General features: G+C 33.5%; 1 protein-coding gene across 7 annotated transcripts in view; it reads left to right on the top strand.

Moving 5' to 3' along the window:
* The window catches only part of TXNDC16 (thioredoxin domain containing 16), a 123,464-nt gene that overhangs the window by 91,492 nt on the left and 14,230 nt on the right, over positions 1–17,742 (top strand). For all 7 annotated transcript variants that reach the window (XM_077909299.1, XM_077909300.1, XM_077909302.1 and 4 more), the window contains 4 exons: positions 6,678–6,762; positions 9,015–9,153; positions 13,072–13,232; positions 16,753–16,943. In XM_077909299.1, coding sequence (XP_077765425.1) covers positions 6,678–6,762; positions 9,015–9,153; positions 13,072–13,232; positions 16,753–16,943 — 576 coding nt within the window. The remainder of the gene's footprint in view (positions 1–6,677; positions 6,763–9,014; positions 9,154–13,071; positions 13,233–16,752; positions 16,944–17,742) is intronic.

Below are 17,742 nucleotides of genomic sequence, written 5' to 3'. Positions count from 1 at the left end.
TTTTAAAAAAGTAAATTAATATCTGTTTAAATTATTGAGAACTCAAATGATAGAATTTTGAAAATTAAAAAATTAGAAGAAAAAAATCTAAAATTATTTAGAGTTAAATTTTGATATAATTCCTTCCCTCTTCTTTCTGTGTATTGCATATTTATATATATTTTATTGTAATCGGGCTAATATTGTGTATCTAGGTTAGTATCTTGCTGTTTCTATTTAATAGTACATGGGTGCATTTTTTTTCCATTACATGGGTGATTTAATATATTTAAAAAGCATCATGACTGTATTTTTGGATACATATACCATAATTTTACTTAACTGTTTCCAACAAATAACATCTGTTGTTTCCCTTTTTTCTTTTTGCCATAAAGAATATTTTTATTTATGCATCTGTGTGAATTTAGACTGTTTAATGGGTATAGAATCCCAATAGGAGGATAACTTTATGTTTTCTGTAAACTGTGTGTTACATATGTTATTCATTTTTAAAAATGGGATTTTAGTGCTTGTCTAATGAATTACTATGAAATTTTTATGTATTAAGGATATTCTTGTTATTTTGTTTCAATTATTTTCCCCTAGTTTGGTTTTTAGCTTTAATAATTTTATGTTTAGTGGCTTAAATTTTATTTTCAAATTTATTGATTTTGAGATTTCTTCAGTGGATTTCAGTTGGAGAAAATCTCTGTCATCCTTCTTAATTAATATTCACCTGAATTTTCTTCTTGCTTTAATTTATAGTATTTTCTTACTCTAATTTATAGTGTCTCCTTCTTTAAATATTTTTTCTTTTTTTAAAATTGTGATAAAATACATGTAACAAATTTACCATCTTAACCCGTTTCAGCATATAGTTCGCTAGTGTCAAGTATATTTACATTGTTGTGCGCTAATCTCTAGAACTTTTTCATTTTGCAAAACTGAACCTCTGTACCTGTGAAACAATTCTGTGTCCCTGTTTCCCCAGCCCCTGGCAACCTCAATTCTACTTTGTAACTCTGTGAGTTTGACGACCCTGGATACCTCCTATAAGTGGTATCATACAGTATTTGTCCTTTATTGGCTGGCTTTTTTCACTTAGCACGATGTCCTCAAGGTTTATTCCTGTTGTGTCATGGGTCAGAATTTTACTTTTAGGGGCCCCTGGGTGGCGCAGTTGGTTAAGCACCCGACTCATGATTTTGGCTCAGGTCTTGAGCTCACAATCTTGAGATGGAGCCCTGTGTGGGGCTCTGAGCTCAGAGAGGAGTCTCCTAGAGTCTGCTGTCTCTAAAATAAACCAAAAAAAAATAATTTCCCATGTGATGTGGTGAGCACTAGGTGTTATACTATATGTTGGCAAATTGAATTTAAAATAAAAAAATAGAATAAAAAGAATTTCATTCCTTTTAAAGGCTGAATAATATTACATTGCATGTAACACATTTTATTTATCCATTCATTTGTTGATGGACACTTGGGCTGTTTTCACCACCTCTTGGCTATTGTGCATAATGCTTCTGTGAACATGAGTGTGCAAATATCTCTTCAGGACCCTGCTTTCAGTTTTTTTTGGATATATACCCAGAAGTAGAATTGCTGGGTCATATGATAGTCCTGTTTTTAATTCTTTGAGCTGTTACCATACTGTTCTCCATAGTGGCTGTACCATTTTATATTCCCACCAATAGTATACAAGAGATCTGATTTTTCTAGGTCCTCACCAACACTTGTTATTTTCTGTTTTTTTGATAGTAGCCATTTGTAATGGGTGTGAGGTTCTGATTTGATCATGGGTTTGATTTTCACTTTCTTAATAAGTAGTGATATGGAGCATCTTTTTATGCCCTTGTTGGCCATTTGTATATCTTCTTTGGAGAAATGTATATTCAAGTCCTATGCCCATTTTTAAATCAGGTTGCTGTTGAGTTGCAGGAATTCTTTATTTATTCTGGAAATTAACCTCTTATATATATGAATTGCATATATTTTCTTCTGTCCCATAGGATGCTTTTCTACTCTGTTGATTGTGTTCTTTGATTTTTTATATAAGTTTTTAAGTATTTAGAATTTTTGTGCATGGTATGAGGTTAGGGGCCAACTTTATTATTGTCTGAATAGTTCATTCTACCATCACCATATTAAATCCATGTCTGTCTGTATGTGTGTATATAATCTGTTTAAATGTTTTTTTTAAAGATTTTATTTATTTAAAAAAAAAAAAGATTTTATTTATTTATTCATGAGAGAAACAGAGAGGGAGAGAGAAAGAAAGAGAGAGAGAGAGAGAGGAGAGAGAGAGAGACCCAGGCAGAGGAAGAAGCAGGTCACGCACGCCCTGAACTGAAGGTGGCACTAAACCGCTGAGCCACCAGGGCTATCCAGATTTTTTCTATTTTATTCACTTTTATCTCCCTGTTGATACCTAATCTGTTAGTTTTTATTTTAAAGATTTATATATTTGTTTTAGAGAGTGAGACTGAGCAGGGGGAGGGCAGAGGGAGGAAGAGAGACAAGCAGACTCTGCACTGAGTGCAGACTGACAATGGGCTTGATCCCAGGACTCTGAGATCATAACCTGAAGTGAAATCAAGAGTTAGACACTTACTGAGGCACCCAGGCACCCCTCTAATCTATTAGGTTTATAATACATGTTGAATATGTAATTGAGTCAACTCTCTTGATTGTATTTTATACATTTTCTTATCTTTATTTTTTTTTTTTGCCTGTTGGCTCTTCCAGCTAAACTTTAATCATTTATACATACATATTGTCTAAACTTATTTGTGCTTTTGTTGCTTGTTTTATGCTTCACTAGTATTTCTTTAGTTATTTTGGTCTACATGAAGTATGCTTCTTTTGGTTTTATTTTCCCCAGAGCTAGAGAAGATGTTCTTTAAAAAAAAAAAAAAAAAAAAAAAAAAAAAAATATATATATATATATATATATATATATATATATATATATATATATATTAGAATCTATAAGATTAAAGACCTCTTCGATGGTTTTGACTCCTTATGACTGCTTTTAATTTCTTCTGTTACCTTTTTTTTATATGATCCTCTATAGTCTCATATTAGACTCATTATCATTATTGCTGACCTTTAATTTTTTTGCATTATATATTTCTCTTTCAAATATTTTTTACATTTTTCTAATTTTTTTGTATATTTTTTTATTGGAGTTTGATTTGCCAACATATAGTATAACACCCAGTGCTTGATCATAAAACTTAACCCTAAGCAATCTGGCAGCAGTCAGAAACAGGAAGATGAAATTTTTGCTGTCTTGTCATCATCATATAATAAATGGGAACATAAAAGTTAGGATGCTGACTCACCCACAGAGAAAACTTTTCCCTGATTGTAAATGCAGAGAGGAATTTTTCTTTATATATATATATATATATATAAAAGAGATCACCATAGGGAACAGTATACTTTATGATAGTTCTATACAAATGATAAGATTTACACATAATTATCTCTCAACAAAGGTCAAAAGTATAAGGCACCTGGGTGGCTCAGTTGGTTTTAAGCACCTGACTCTTGGTTTTGGCTCAGGTTATGATCTCAGGGTCATGAGATGGAGCCCTGCATCAGGCTCTGTGCACAGCTTGGAGTCTCTCTCACCCACCTCTTCCCCTTCTGCCTCCCTCTACTCACATGTGTGCATGCATGAGTGCTCTCTCTCAAATGAATAATTTCTTAAAAAAGGATAATGTCAAACAACATAGAGATTTTTCTGGTGTGCCAGAATGATGTAATCTGGATAGGATGCTTTTTTTTTTTTTTTTTTTTTTACTAAATTGATTGTTCCCAGACTTTTCAGTCAAGTATTAGAACCTCCTCTTTTTTGTTTTTGTTTTTGGCAGATGTTCATGTGGTATTTACTCTACTTTCAACATCTATTGAATGATAAAATGTTTAACAATAAAAGGCTATTATTATGAATTCATTAACATTTTTATGTATGTGTATTTTATTTATAAGAGCTAACCAGTAACATATACTGAGCAATTATTTTGTATCAGATATCGATTTATTGTTCATGTAGATTCTAATGACTTAAAGATTAATATAATGTGGATTCCAGGAGGGCTAAAATGTCTTTGTCCAATGTTGTATCTTACTTGAAAGATACTTTTTTTTCCTTTGTAATTAATAAATATCTTGTGGGGATAGAATTTAAAACTCTGAAAATGTCCTGTTTCTCATTATGCTTTCTTTTGCACTCCAGTTTTAGAGTCCATTACTTGAAAGAGCTATAATGGTTGCCAAGTGGAGAATTTCTAACTACTTATTCCTTCTATATACATACTAATATAGTTCACATACTACTGTAACTTTTCCTTCTCATTTGTTTTTCAGTATGGACACCTGAGTCCTTATTTTATTCAGTGGGTCATAATTAGTTACTGTCATTCATTTACTAAAGTCCCAGATTTGGTCAGTGGGAGCCCCTTCAGTATGATTCCTGTGTCCTTTTGATATGTCTCCATCATTCTCTGACCTTGTCCTTTTGGCACAAAATGTTCCCAGTCTCATTCTTGGAATCAGTTCTCAAACAAGAGTCTATGTTCCTTTTAGTGGGACACTGAATTTAGAAACCAAGATCTAGGAGTTTGCTTTTAATTACTGGAGCATTCTTGCTTCTTAACTCCTTTGTTGGTAGAACTAAAAAATAGATGTATGTATAGTATGTGTAAATGTGTGTATAAATGTAAGGATTCAGTAACATGATAGCGGGGGGGGGAGTAGTATTGTTAAATTAATGTATTTATTTTATGCAATTAAAACATGTTGATAGTTACAGAACTAAGTCTTGTAGGTCACCATTAGTATTATGTCCCAAATATATTTGTTTTGATTTAAAAACCTTTTTATTTAGATTAACTGATTATTTTCTTATACTTGGGGTTGCAGTGTATTATGACATATGTGTAGTTTTCACCAAGGAGGAAATGTTCAGAGGAAAATTGACAGTCTGATTTAGTGGAAATGGGTATGTATCTGAGGTCTACAGTTTAAATGCTTCCATTGCACAAGTAACAAGATTTATGAACAAGTGGATTTATGAACAAGTGGATTTATGAAGACCTTTTTAACAAACATATTCATGAATAGAGAGGCTTCTGTATAATGAAATTATATGGAAATAGTGTAATTTTTCACTGTTATTTATCAAAAAAGAGAAGAAGCTGAAACAGAATCCATTATGTCATTGCTTTAGGTAATGATCATCAATTATTGACCAGATTTAGTACTATTTTCTCTTAGAAATGAAAGTATAGGACACAGTGCTTTCTAATTGTTTATTTTCTTCTCTTCTTTCTCTTCTCTCTCTCTCTTTTTTTTTTTTTTTTTTTTGAGGGGACAGGCAGAGGGAGAGGGAGAATCCTAAGCAGACTCCATGTCCAGCACTGAGCACAACATGGGGCTTGATCTCACAACCTTGAGATCATAACCTGAGCCGAAATCAAGAGTCAGATGGCTTAGCCAACTGAAACACCCAGGCATCCCTTTAGTTGTTTACTTTTCTTATGAATCTTTTCTGCTTTGGGTAACACAGGCTAAGGAAAGTATTTTCATGGGGTAATAGTTTCACGTTAAATTCATGATTATAAATGAGGTCTCAGTGCTGCCTGCTTACTGGCTGTGCCACTTAGTAGATTGGCTTTCCTGCAGTGTTTCTTAATCTTGTGGAAAATATGCATCCTTTTTAAGAAATATAACCTTGTGGTTACTGAATGGTAACAGTGCTGATGCTCACCCATGAATATAGTACTGACTACTTAGGTACAGATCTTTTGGGTTCAGCATGTCTAGAGTACTAGGTGCTTTATGATTCAATTCTTCCATCATTAGTTTTCTGTTTGAACTGCCACGAACCTTCCATGCCGTGAACTGAGTTATCATTTGCCTTCACTTGACAAGAATATACCATTTATATAGGTTTACATCAGTTCTTGTCTCATTAATCTATGGCTATTTAATTCAGACTTGCTTCTTGGTTATAAAATAGTCATTAATATGATCCAGGATATACTATTACTTATGAAAATGTATTCAGAAAACTACAGAAGTAATATTTTAATATCCATATCCTAACAAATGAGAAAAGACTGATACACAAATTAATCAAAGTTCAAAGGTAACAAAAACACATTACAGAAAATATAGGAAATATAAAAAGACACAAATCCCTAATTGCAGGATCCTGCAGAGATACTGTTAAAGGACTAGAATTTCTAGTCTTCTATTTTTTCATGTAGGCACTTTTAGATTTTGTGATGATAACGTGTGCATCATTTCATATACCTGATTCTCTTTCCAGGCTGTGTATAGGATAGCTATCTCCACTTATCTTACCTTAGGAGTATATTAAAAAGCAGTAAGTCTTTATTAGTAACTCTGTATGATTAGAGTGCTATAAATCTGATAAATCATATTTAGGGTATATTTGTTTAGGGAATCATAATTGCATTGTATCAATTTACATTTCTGCAGTAATCAAATGTCATAAAGAGCACAGATTTATTTTAGAACCACTAAGTTCTATAAGATCTACCTGTAAATATTTATCTTTATAATTAATAATAAATCACAACCATTTATAAATCTGTTCATCAGTTGAATAGCACACATAACTTTAAAGATTTCAAATGTTTGTCTTGTCTATGTATTTGTAGCAAAAGAAGATTTCACTGAAGCAGGCAACTACCTAAAAGGATATGTTATCACTGGAATTTATTCTGAAGAAGATGTTTTGATACTGTAAGTTAATTTGTCTTCTAATTTTAGAAAGGAAGAAGTTTGCAAAGTAATATATTATTTGTCTTTACACAGTCGATGAAAGAAAATAGGTCAGCATTATAACTTTGGGAAGTACCACCTGGCTATTTAGAATTTTTAGATATTCTTTTGCTTTAGGCTAGAGTCCCTAGAGGGGCAACCTTGGATTCATATTATTTCATCTTCCTATAAAAAATTTTCTCTTTGGGTTCTATTACCTGCTGTTTTGGTTCTTTGGAATTAATCATAGTTTGGAGAATGTTACTTCTTGAGTGTCTGGGTTTTGATTTGCCACCTAGGTATGTATAAAAATCAGCATTTTCTCATATTTCTACCAGAGTTTTAGGTGATGTAACTATACCTGGGAGCTCTACCCAATTTTAAGTTTTTGCAAGCAAACATCTAACTTAATCAGTGCTTTTTTTTTTTTTTTTTTTGCCATTTAAGTTGCTTTACTGTAGAATGTGGGACTCTTGTGAACTACCAAATATTGCAGTTGCTTCAGAATGAAGGACTGAACTGAAAATTTGGAGATTATTAATACATACACAATACATACTAATATATGTAAATATATAATATGCTTATATGTAATATATATGTAAATATGTAAATCACATTCTGCATTAATGGCTTATTTTCAGTGCAAGTAGAGTTGGTACGCCCCAATAATTTGTCTTGCTTACCTTCTGACTATAATATTCCTAATTGTGATTTCTGAGCTTAAATCTTTCATCCTGAACACTGGTGACATATGCACTTGATGACTAAGCTCCATTTCTATCCATGAAATCTGGGACTTTTGAAAATAGTGAACTCCAGATCTTTAGAAAATATGAGACCTATTCACCTGACACATGGACAGTTGCCCACTATCTTCTACTCTGTTGTCATTGTGCATTTAGCTCTGATCCAAAGAGCTAGACCAGTAATTTTCAGAGTATATTTTATATATTAAGAACTGATACCTGCTGAGTGAAGTAAGCCAGTCGGAGAAGGACAAACATTATATGTTCTCATTCATTTGGGGAATATAAATAATAGTAAAAGGGAATATAAGGGAAGGGGGAAGAAATGTGTGGGAAATATCAGAAAGGGAGACAGAACGTAAAGACTGCTAACTCTGGGAAACGAACTAGGGGTGGTAGAAGGGGAGGAGGGCGGGGGGTGGGAGTGAATGGGTGACAGGCACTGGGGGTTATTCTGTATGTTAGTAAATTGAACACCAATAAAAAATAAATTAAAAAAAAAAAAAAGAAAGGGAGACAGAACGTAAAGACTGCTAACTCTGGGAAACGAACTAGGGGTGGTAGAAGGGGAGGAGGGCGGGGGGTGGGAGTGAATGGGTGACGGGCACTGGGGGTTATTCTGTATGTTAGTAAATTGAACACCAATAAAAAACAAATTTAATAAATAAATAAATAAATAAATAAATAAATAAATAAATAAATAAATAAATAAAAAGAACTGATACCTAAGAGTCTGCCAGGTAATTTGAAGATTAGACTCTATACTAATGCTTCATAGTATTATAATGTCTGTACTTTGTGTAGCATCAATTGATATTTTTCATGATATAAATGTGACTACCTCACTGGTCATTTGACACAAAGCATTTTTTTCTATTTAATTTCATGATTTCTGTTTTTCATTAGCAAAAGTAAGAAGGAGGAGATTTGGGCTTGGTTACAGCAGAAAGACATAGACTTTGTATCTGGGGCACCTCAGTTTGAATCCTATCTCTGCCATCTATCACTCTATGAGTTTTGGTTTCCTCATCTATAAAATGCAGGTGATAGTGGCCTCATTATAGGGCTGGTCTGAGGATTAAATGAATAATAACGGCACCTGAAAGAGTGCCTGGAAAATAATAGGTTTCTAGTAAATGCTTGTCTCCTTGCTCAGCACTATAATGAGCAGTCCAAAAAGGTTGAGAATCATGCACTATGTTCTAATCCTATCTAGAAATTTTCTTGATAGCTAAATTGTCTGGAGGAAAAAAAAATTGGCTAGATTATTATCTGTTGCTTTCTTTTAATCTAGGTTGTCAAGGCTCCTGAACTTCTCAGATAGCCTCACAGAGAAGATAAGTTTGCCTGGAAATTGAGTTCATTTCTTTAGTATTAGGTCTTCCCCATTTGCTGCTTCCCACTCTGACCTCTTGGCCTAATTGTTTATGTTTTTGATGACTTGCTATATTTTATTGGAAATCTTAATACCACATTTCTCCGTAGGTCAGATAAGTATGCTGCAACCCTTCCAGCCCTGCTGCTGTCCAGACACAAAGAAGGCAAAATAGAGAGCATTCCATTAGCTAACTCCCATGCACAAGACATAATTCAAATAATAACAAATGCATTACTGGAAACATTTGTGAGTATATTTTATAATTAGGATACTATTTGAAATAAAATCTAGACCAGTTAAAAATAGTCTTTTAATATACCATTTTCCAGCTTTTGTCAGCACAGAGCATGATGTTTTGTGAGCTGAAGATTCATTGGGTTGCCCTGTTTTATTGTTCACTCATTGTGCATACAGCTTTTCTAGTCCACTGCCAAAGTTTACATGTCTTTGGATTATTTTTACTGCTGAGACTAGTGTAATTGATGGCCAGTTGAAGTACTTAATGTAGGCTGAAACTTGGTATATATAAAGCAAACGGACTCTGGAAAGTCAGACTACTCAGCTTCAGATCCTAGCCTGATTGCTTACTGGCTCTTTGTTAATGTCTCTGTGCCTTACTTTCGGTATGGGTAAGATGCAGGTGGTTATAGCACCTGCTGCAGAGACTTAATTGTGAAGACTAAGAGAGATGTGTATGGTGTTCTTTGTCATGTTTGGTCCCTGGTGAGCGTTCAACAAATGTGAGTGTGTATTCTTACTTATACAGTTCTAGAACAAAATGGTGTGTTATAAAAAACCTTTTCCATTGCTTCTTTTAAAAATAGTGAATTCAAGGGTATAACAACTGTAACTTGTATTTCTCAATTTCAGTTGTTTTTGCATTTATATTAAACATAGCTAGCATTTATAAATGTATGCTTTTCTGTTTTTCTAAAGTGACATAAGAATCATTATTATCAACTATAAATAGTGAATGAACATCCTCCTGTTGTTATGTTTCTTGCCATGATGATCAAAATAACATTACATTTTAGGCTCAAATTAATGGCTGTAGTCTTTATTAAATCTTTTTATGACTTTGGTTCTGTTCCCTCCCTTCTTCCCATTAAAGTTACAGGTTATGATTAATCAAATCATTAATATTTTCAGGATATAGTTTTCCAAATTATTAAGGTAACGTTTTTATATTTAATGACATGTTATTCAATGAGTATTTCCTTAGCCACAGACATAGTTTAATATTTTTAGAATTATTATAAGCCTTTTACCTTTCTTTTCCCATATAATACAGAGAACCACAAGAGAAGAAAATTGGAATCAACTGTAACCTCTTTGACCAAATTTAAATTGGGGGAAATAGTTTCCCAAACTTAAAAAAATAATCCATGTGTATATATGTGATTGTCGTTTTTATATTAAGGGATATTTCCATCATGAAATGAAGATACACATATTGGTTTTTTAATATCCACATAATATTCTGTTGCACTAAAACCCCTCACAATTCATTTAATCTCCTGTTGATGAATATTTAAGTTGTATTTAGTTTTACTCAGGGACCAACCTTGTGTATAATCTTTGGGTGTTTCCATGATTACATACTCATGGTAAATTCACAGAATTTGAATTGCTAGTCCAAAGGGCAAACACACATTTAAGGCTGCTACCTGGTCCTGTTTTGTATGAGAAGAGATTGGAACATTTTACTCTGTTTATAGTTAAGCTTTGTGGCAGTGTTTTCAGTTTATAGTGTTTTGGTTTGCAGCATTCAACTAAAAACCAAACAGCTATAATAAAAATTGTTTTGCTTTTAGTTTATGACCTTTTCATAAATTCTAAAACCCTGAAGTGGTTATTAAATTTCTTAAAGCTGTCTGTGTTGGAGATTTAAGCCTAGAGTTTGTAGCAGCCAGCCAGCTGCAACCTCATCTGGCCTGTACTAAGTAAGGTCCTAGAAAGACTTTGGTTTTTCATCTGGATAGGAAGGAGAAATGGGTGACCAGATAGTAAACATTTTTTACGTGGCATCTAATTTTTATTTTAATTAATGTGATGATAAATACATAATAATTAACTACATAAGCAATGATCTATCCAAGGCTGTCACATGTAAACATACTTCCTAACAAAAAGTTCTAGCACTTTTCTCAGATATATTAAGTTCCTTTGTTTATGCTTCTATTATGGATAACTTACAGTCTCTTGTATACTCAAGTAGCCAAAGGACACCTTCAATTATCATGTTTGATGACCTTTTCTGTAAGTAGCAACCAAAACTATTGGCAATGCTTTTTCTTCTCAAAATTCTCTGTTCCTCTGGCTTTTGCAATTCAGTCCTCTCCAGATACCTCCATCAACCCTCTGGACACTCTAGAATTCCATCTTCAGCCTTCAGTCTTTTTCTTCATTTGCTGTCCTTTCTTTGGGAAATTTTATCCAATTTAACCATAATTTCTACCATCTATATACCAACTGATAATTCCTAAATCTGAATTTCTGATCTTTCCTCCTCAACCCACAGAACTCTTGGTCTTTCTTCCTTGAAATGCTTGTCACTGGTCTGTCCTTTCACAAGTTCATACTCTAGTTAGTCATCTTTCTAAAACAGGCATAACCATGCCACTCATTTGATACCAGATCTTCTCAGTAGTCCTGGGAGCTAGAAGACCTATCAAGGCATTTTTCCCATCTGGAGTTACAGCCACATTTGCCTCTTGCATGCCTAAGTCTGGCATACTTCACTCCCACTGTTCCCAGATGGCATGTATGCCTTCACAGTTCTCTGCCTGTCCCCACGACGCTCCCTATATATCTAGAATCCTGGCTCTAGCACTTACTTTCTTCTGTCAAGATCGTATTTCTTGCCCAAGGCCAGATCAAGTATCACCATCTGTGAGCTCCCCTACTTTGTTTTTTTAGCTTAATTTTATTGTCAAACATTAAATTTTCTTGGATCACAGCAGTTTATATACCTATCTCCTCTTTTGAATATGAGCTCTTTGAGGGCAGGGAAAATATCTTACTTCTTTTTGATTCAAAACCCAGTATAACATTTTGAACTTTGTAGTGGTGGCTCCATCTTCCCTAATGTTTCCGATCTGCTCAGAGTGAGGCGATCAGCTGGCCTGATGAGATCTGTCAATTTTATTTTTTTTCTTAAGATTTTATTTATTTATTCATGATAGACATAGAGAAAGAGAGAGAGAGAGAGAGAGAGGCGCAGACACACACACACACACACACATATATATATATATATATATATATATATATATATAGAGAGAGAGAGAGAGAGAGAGAGAGAGAGAGAGAGAGGCAGAGACACAGGGAGAAGCAGGCTCCATGCCAGGAGCCTGACACAAGACTTGATCCCGGGACTCCAGGATCATGCCCTGGACCAAAGGCAGGCGCTAAACCGCTGAGCCACCCAGGGAACCCAGATCTGTCAATTTTAGAAAGGAGACGTAACTCATGTAGAAGATTAAAGATAACAATATAAGAAGACAGTATAGGGAAATTTGGAGAAGAGGGGATCTAAGATTTAAGTCCTGAAAGAGGAAGGTGTGAGAGGAGGATTTTGAGTGTGAAAGAGAAAGAATTAGAAGAAAAATGAAAACTGGCAGAGGAAAGTGACTTTGAGGACTAAATAAGGAAAAGTACATGCCAGAGTTTGGTATTGTAGCTTAAACTGAAAAGAAGTGGACTGATATTTTTGTTAAAACATGTTTTAGATTATATTAGTTAAGCTAAAATCCATAACATTGAAACAAAGTAAGATTTTTATTTTAAGTAATCATAGATATTGAAAGATTATATCTTTGAAGCTCAGCATTTTTTTTCCAAAAATTTTATGTTAGATACAATAAGAGTTTTGTTTGTCATATATATGTTGGCTAATCTGGTCCAGATTTTAGCATAAGAAATTATTAGAAGCATTACATCCTTGTAAAACAGGGAACTCGTTTATTTTCAAATTAACTTTATTTTGGAAATAACTCATTAAGATAAAGTAAGCCTAAAAAGGTCTTGAAATTCATAGTTATTAGCAAAATCTCCACTTAAGATATGTTTGAATTATACTTTACAACTAAAATTGCATGAGTGATTTGAACATTTTCTATTTTATGCATCATCATTCAGCATGTTGATTTTTTTTTTTAACAGCCAGAAATCACTGTGGAAAATCTTCCCATTTATTTAAGACTTCAGAAACCATTACTTATTTTATTCAGTGATGGCAGCATAAATCCTCAATATAAAAAAGCAATATTGATGCTGGTAAAAGAGAAACACTTGGATTCACTTACCCCTTGCTGGTTAAATCTGTAAGTATATTTTTATTTTTTAATATGTAAATCACTATAATGATTACATTTTCATTAGGAAATTAAACTCTTTATATTTTTGGAGTTAATATTATGGACCAGTGTATATGTTATCATGATGTTTTAGTAACTAAACTTTGTCATGTGGTCTGAGATGATCTTATTTTTTAAAAAATATTTTATTTATTTATTCATGAGAGAGAGAGAGAGAGAGGCAGAGACACAGGCAGAGAGAGAAGCAGGCTCCAAGCAGGCTCCATGCAGGGAGCCTGATGTGGGACAGATGTGGGTGTGATCTCCAGGATCACACCTTGGGCTGAAGGCTGAAGCCACCCAGGTGTCCCAGATGACCTTGTTTTAGTTTGAATTGCATAATACAATAAATTTTTTATTTTACTCAATATATTTTTAGATGTATATAGGAATAATTGACAAAATTCTAAGATATTTAAAATATACATTGTAGTACCTATATCCATTGTGGAAGGATTCCTCCATCTAATATACTTATTACCTCCTATTATAAAATACATGTATTTATACATATATGATTTGAGGGAGGGAGTAAGAACATTTAAGTTCTACTCTCTTAGCAAATTTCAATTACATAGCATTCTCAACTATAGTCACCATGGTCACCATGTTATTCATTAGATCCTCAGACCTTATTTATTCACCTTATAGCTGAAAGTTTGTTTCCTTTTCCCAACCTCTTCCTACTTCCCCCAACCCTGAGTCCCTGGCAACCACTTTTCTATTATGTTTCTGTGAGTTTGACTTTTTTTTTTTTTTAATCACATAAGTGATACCATGCAGTATTTGTCTTTCTCTGTCTGGGGGGCTTATTTCACTTGGCATAATTTGTGTCTTCAGAGTCCATCCTTGTTAGCAAGTGGCAGGATTTTCTTCATCTTATGGCTGAATAATGTTCTGTTGTTTATGTACCACATCTTCTTTATCCATTCATCTCTTGACAGATTACTTAGGTTGTTTCAATATCTTGGCTGTTGCAAGTAATGCTGCCACAAACATGGGAGTGCATCGATCCATTCAATGTCTTGTTTTCATCTCCTTTATGTATATACTCAGAAGTAGGATTGCTGAATCATATGGTAGTTCTAATTCAGTGTTTTGAGGAACCACCCTGCTGCTCTCCACAGCGGCTGCACCAATTTACATTCTCACCAACAGTGCACAAGGGTTCCCTTTTTTTTTTTTTTACATCCTTACCAGCACTTGTTATCTTTAGTCTTTTTGATACTAGCCATTTTAACAGGGTTGAGGTGGTATCTCACTGTGATTTTGTCTTGCATTACCTAATTAGTGATGTTGAGCATTATTTCATGTCCTTCTTGGCCACCTGTAGGTCTTCTTTGTAAAAATGTCTCTGCCCATTTTTTAATTGGATTGTTTGTGTTTGCTGTTACGTGAATTCTTTGGTTATTTTGGATAACCTATCAGATATATGATTTGCAGATATCTTCTCTCATTCCAAAGGTTGCCTTTTCATTTAGTTGGTTTCCTTTGCTATGCAGAAGCTTTTTAATTTGATATAGTCCACTTGTTTAACTTATGATGCCTTTCCTTTTTTTTTTTTATGATGCCTTTCCTTTTGGTTGTCATACAAATAAGAAATAGTAATTTTTCTGATTTTAAAAGTAATTGTTGTCCATTGAGGCAAATACATAAAAAATAAACATTGTGATATTTGGCATTTTTTCTTCAGCTCCGTTTCCTCTACTTTTATATTTTTCAAATGCAGCCTTAAATGTTACAGATAGTTTTCAGTGCATTTACCAACAATATTTTCTGTTATGCTTTCTAGATTTATAGCTTGTGTTACATTTAATGTCTGTGAACACAGTTTACATAAACACACACTATCCATTGTTCAAATTCATCAGATGAAAGACATTTTTAATTCATTTGAAAAATTACAAGAATGAGGTGACATACTTTTTTTTTTTTTTTTTCTGTGAAGAGTTCACTACTACTGCTTAAAACAAAAATTTCCCAGGGTACTTATCTTTGTAGGTATCTCAGAGTAAAACAGTATTTTCCATAATGTGGAATGTGCTGTTTTAGGAAAGTTAAGTATCTTTTTTTTTTTTTTTAAGATTTTATTTATTTATTCTTGGGAGAGACACACACAGAAAGAGAGAGAGAGAGAGAGAGAGAGAGGGAGAGACACAGGCAGAGGGAGAAGCAGGCTCCATGCAGGGAGCCTGACATGGGACTGAATCCCAGGTCCCCAGGATCATGCCCTGGGCTGCCCTGGAAAGCTAAGTATCTTAAAAGTTATGGTTTCCATGTATGACTATAACTTTTATTTTTTAATTATTTTTGACTTTTTATTTGCATTTATTCTATGCAGAATTTACTCCCAGGCCGTAAATTTTTGTTTCTTTAGTTTCTTCTGGGATATCTTTCTCTTCTGTGCAGCCTCCCCTTCTAATTTCAGAACAGTCTGCTCATTTTCAGTAAGGACCATCTTGATGTGACTGGGAGAACTCATATGTGGGTGGATCTGGCCATGAGCCCTGTAAGTTCTACACTGCATCTTGGGGGCTTTGTTCACTTGGATGTGCTCAATGGCCAGAGAATCTGCATCTAAACCCTTAAGTTCAGCATTACTCTCTGCATTCTTAAACATGTGCAGTAAAAATTCAGCACTCTTCTTCAGCCACTGACCCTGTGTCCAGCCCCACTATTTGGCCTGGGCACACCTACCAACTCTACCACTGTAATGATGGAATGGCACACACTGCTGCAAAGTGACATCTTTCATGTACTTGGTGGCTTTTCAAATATGCATACCCTTGATGGCCTGGGCAGTTTCACGTGTGTTCTTAAAGTGAACATGAAGATTTGAACCTCTCGATTTGCATGATTTTTGTAGGGTTTTCTGGCTCGAACGAATAGCGAACCATTTTTAGAGGTCATTTCAGGCTGCTTAGGGGAAGAGGAAGAGTGGTGGCTCCTAGAAGGCTGACCATAACTTTTAAAAAATTTTTTTATTTGAAAAAATAAAAAATAAATATATTTTTAAAAATAAAAATTAAAATGTTTTATTTATAAAACTTTTTTTAATGTTTTATTCTTTTATCCTGAGGAAAAACAACTTTATTTGGAGAGGTACTTGTTATAAGTATCTTTTTATTTTATAGTTTGTATCCATTTAATTTTTGTTGACATGTGATCAGATACTTAGCTCAACTTTGGTAGGAATCTATTGATTATATCAAACCCAAATTGACAAACCTTTGAACTATGACTGGTTTTCATGAAAATAGTCACTGGCTACCTTTTTTTTTCCCCTAAGAGAAACACAGTGCCCATGTCAAACTCATTAAGAACTTCATTACTAATAACATAGTTCTAGACCTCCTGGTTTTTAGGATATCTTTTTATAAAATAATGGTATGATATTATAATTAAAGTTTAATGTTCTACAAATTGTTGTATTCATAATTTTGTTATAGAAAGAAATACTAATGCGTTCTGTTGTTCCCTTTTGCAGAAAGAATACTCCTGTGGGAAGAGGAATCTTGCAGTCATATTTTGACACTATGCCTCCCCTTCCTCTTCTTGTTGTGGTCAATCTGCATTCAGGTGGCCAAGTATTTGCATTTCCTTCAGACCAGCCTATCACTGAACAAAACCTTTTATTGTGGCTTAAGAAACTAGAAGCAGGACTTGAGAATCATATCAGTAAGTTTTCTGTTTTAATATACCCAGTTATGTATTTTCATAGATTTTTAAACTTGAATTATAGCTAATATATGCTAGAATGAGTTGAATTGTAATGTTTGTAAGTATCCTAAATATTAATATGTTATAGCATTGTCCATGGAACAATTTTCTTTGTGGTAAGTATTAATTACCCCAAGAAAATAAGTACCATTACATTACATTTTATTAAATTTAATGATAGTAATAACTAACATTTATTGAATGCTTGATAGGTGTCTAGCACCATGTTAAATGAGTTAATACATGTTAATCACTTAATTCTCCTAAAAGTCATAGGCAGTATTGTTACCGGTAGAAGAGTTAGGTAACTAGTTCAAAATCAAATGATTAACCAGTAAATGAGGAAGCTTTAATTCCAACCTGCATCTCTTTCACTCTATTATAAGAAAATAGATCTTGGTCAGTTTATGATGCTGGCTTATGATATGTCATAGTCTCTACTTTTCTAAAACATACGTGAATTTATATCTGTGGTACAAATGTATATGTTAATTCATATACAATTATAATAAACCTGTTACTATAATCTAAATAAGTTAACATGTAATAACCTAGATTATTAGTATATGGAGAAAATAGTTTGAAATTTGATGTAGTGAAAAAATCTGTTAAGATACTACCAAGGATTTTGTTATTGGATACCAGATGAACTATATTATATTTTGACATTGTTCCACGACAGAGTCTCGAAATACAGTGTGTGTGTGTACATAAATATGAGTGTATCTATATATACATACAATACTTGTGTACAAAT

The sequence above is a fragment of the Canis aureus genome, chromosome 9 (assembly GCF_053574225.1).
Source record: "Canis aureus isolate CA01 chromosome 9, VMU_Caureus_v.1.0, whole genome shotgun sequence".
Taxonomy (NCBI): Eukaryota; Metazoa; Chordata; class Mammalia; order Carnivora; family Canidae; genus Canis; species Canis aureus.
Note: the sequence above shows the minus strand (reverse complement) of the source record. Positions and strands in the feature narration are given on the sequence as shown.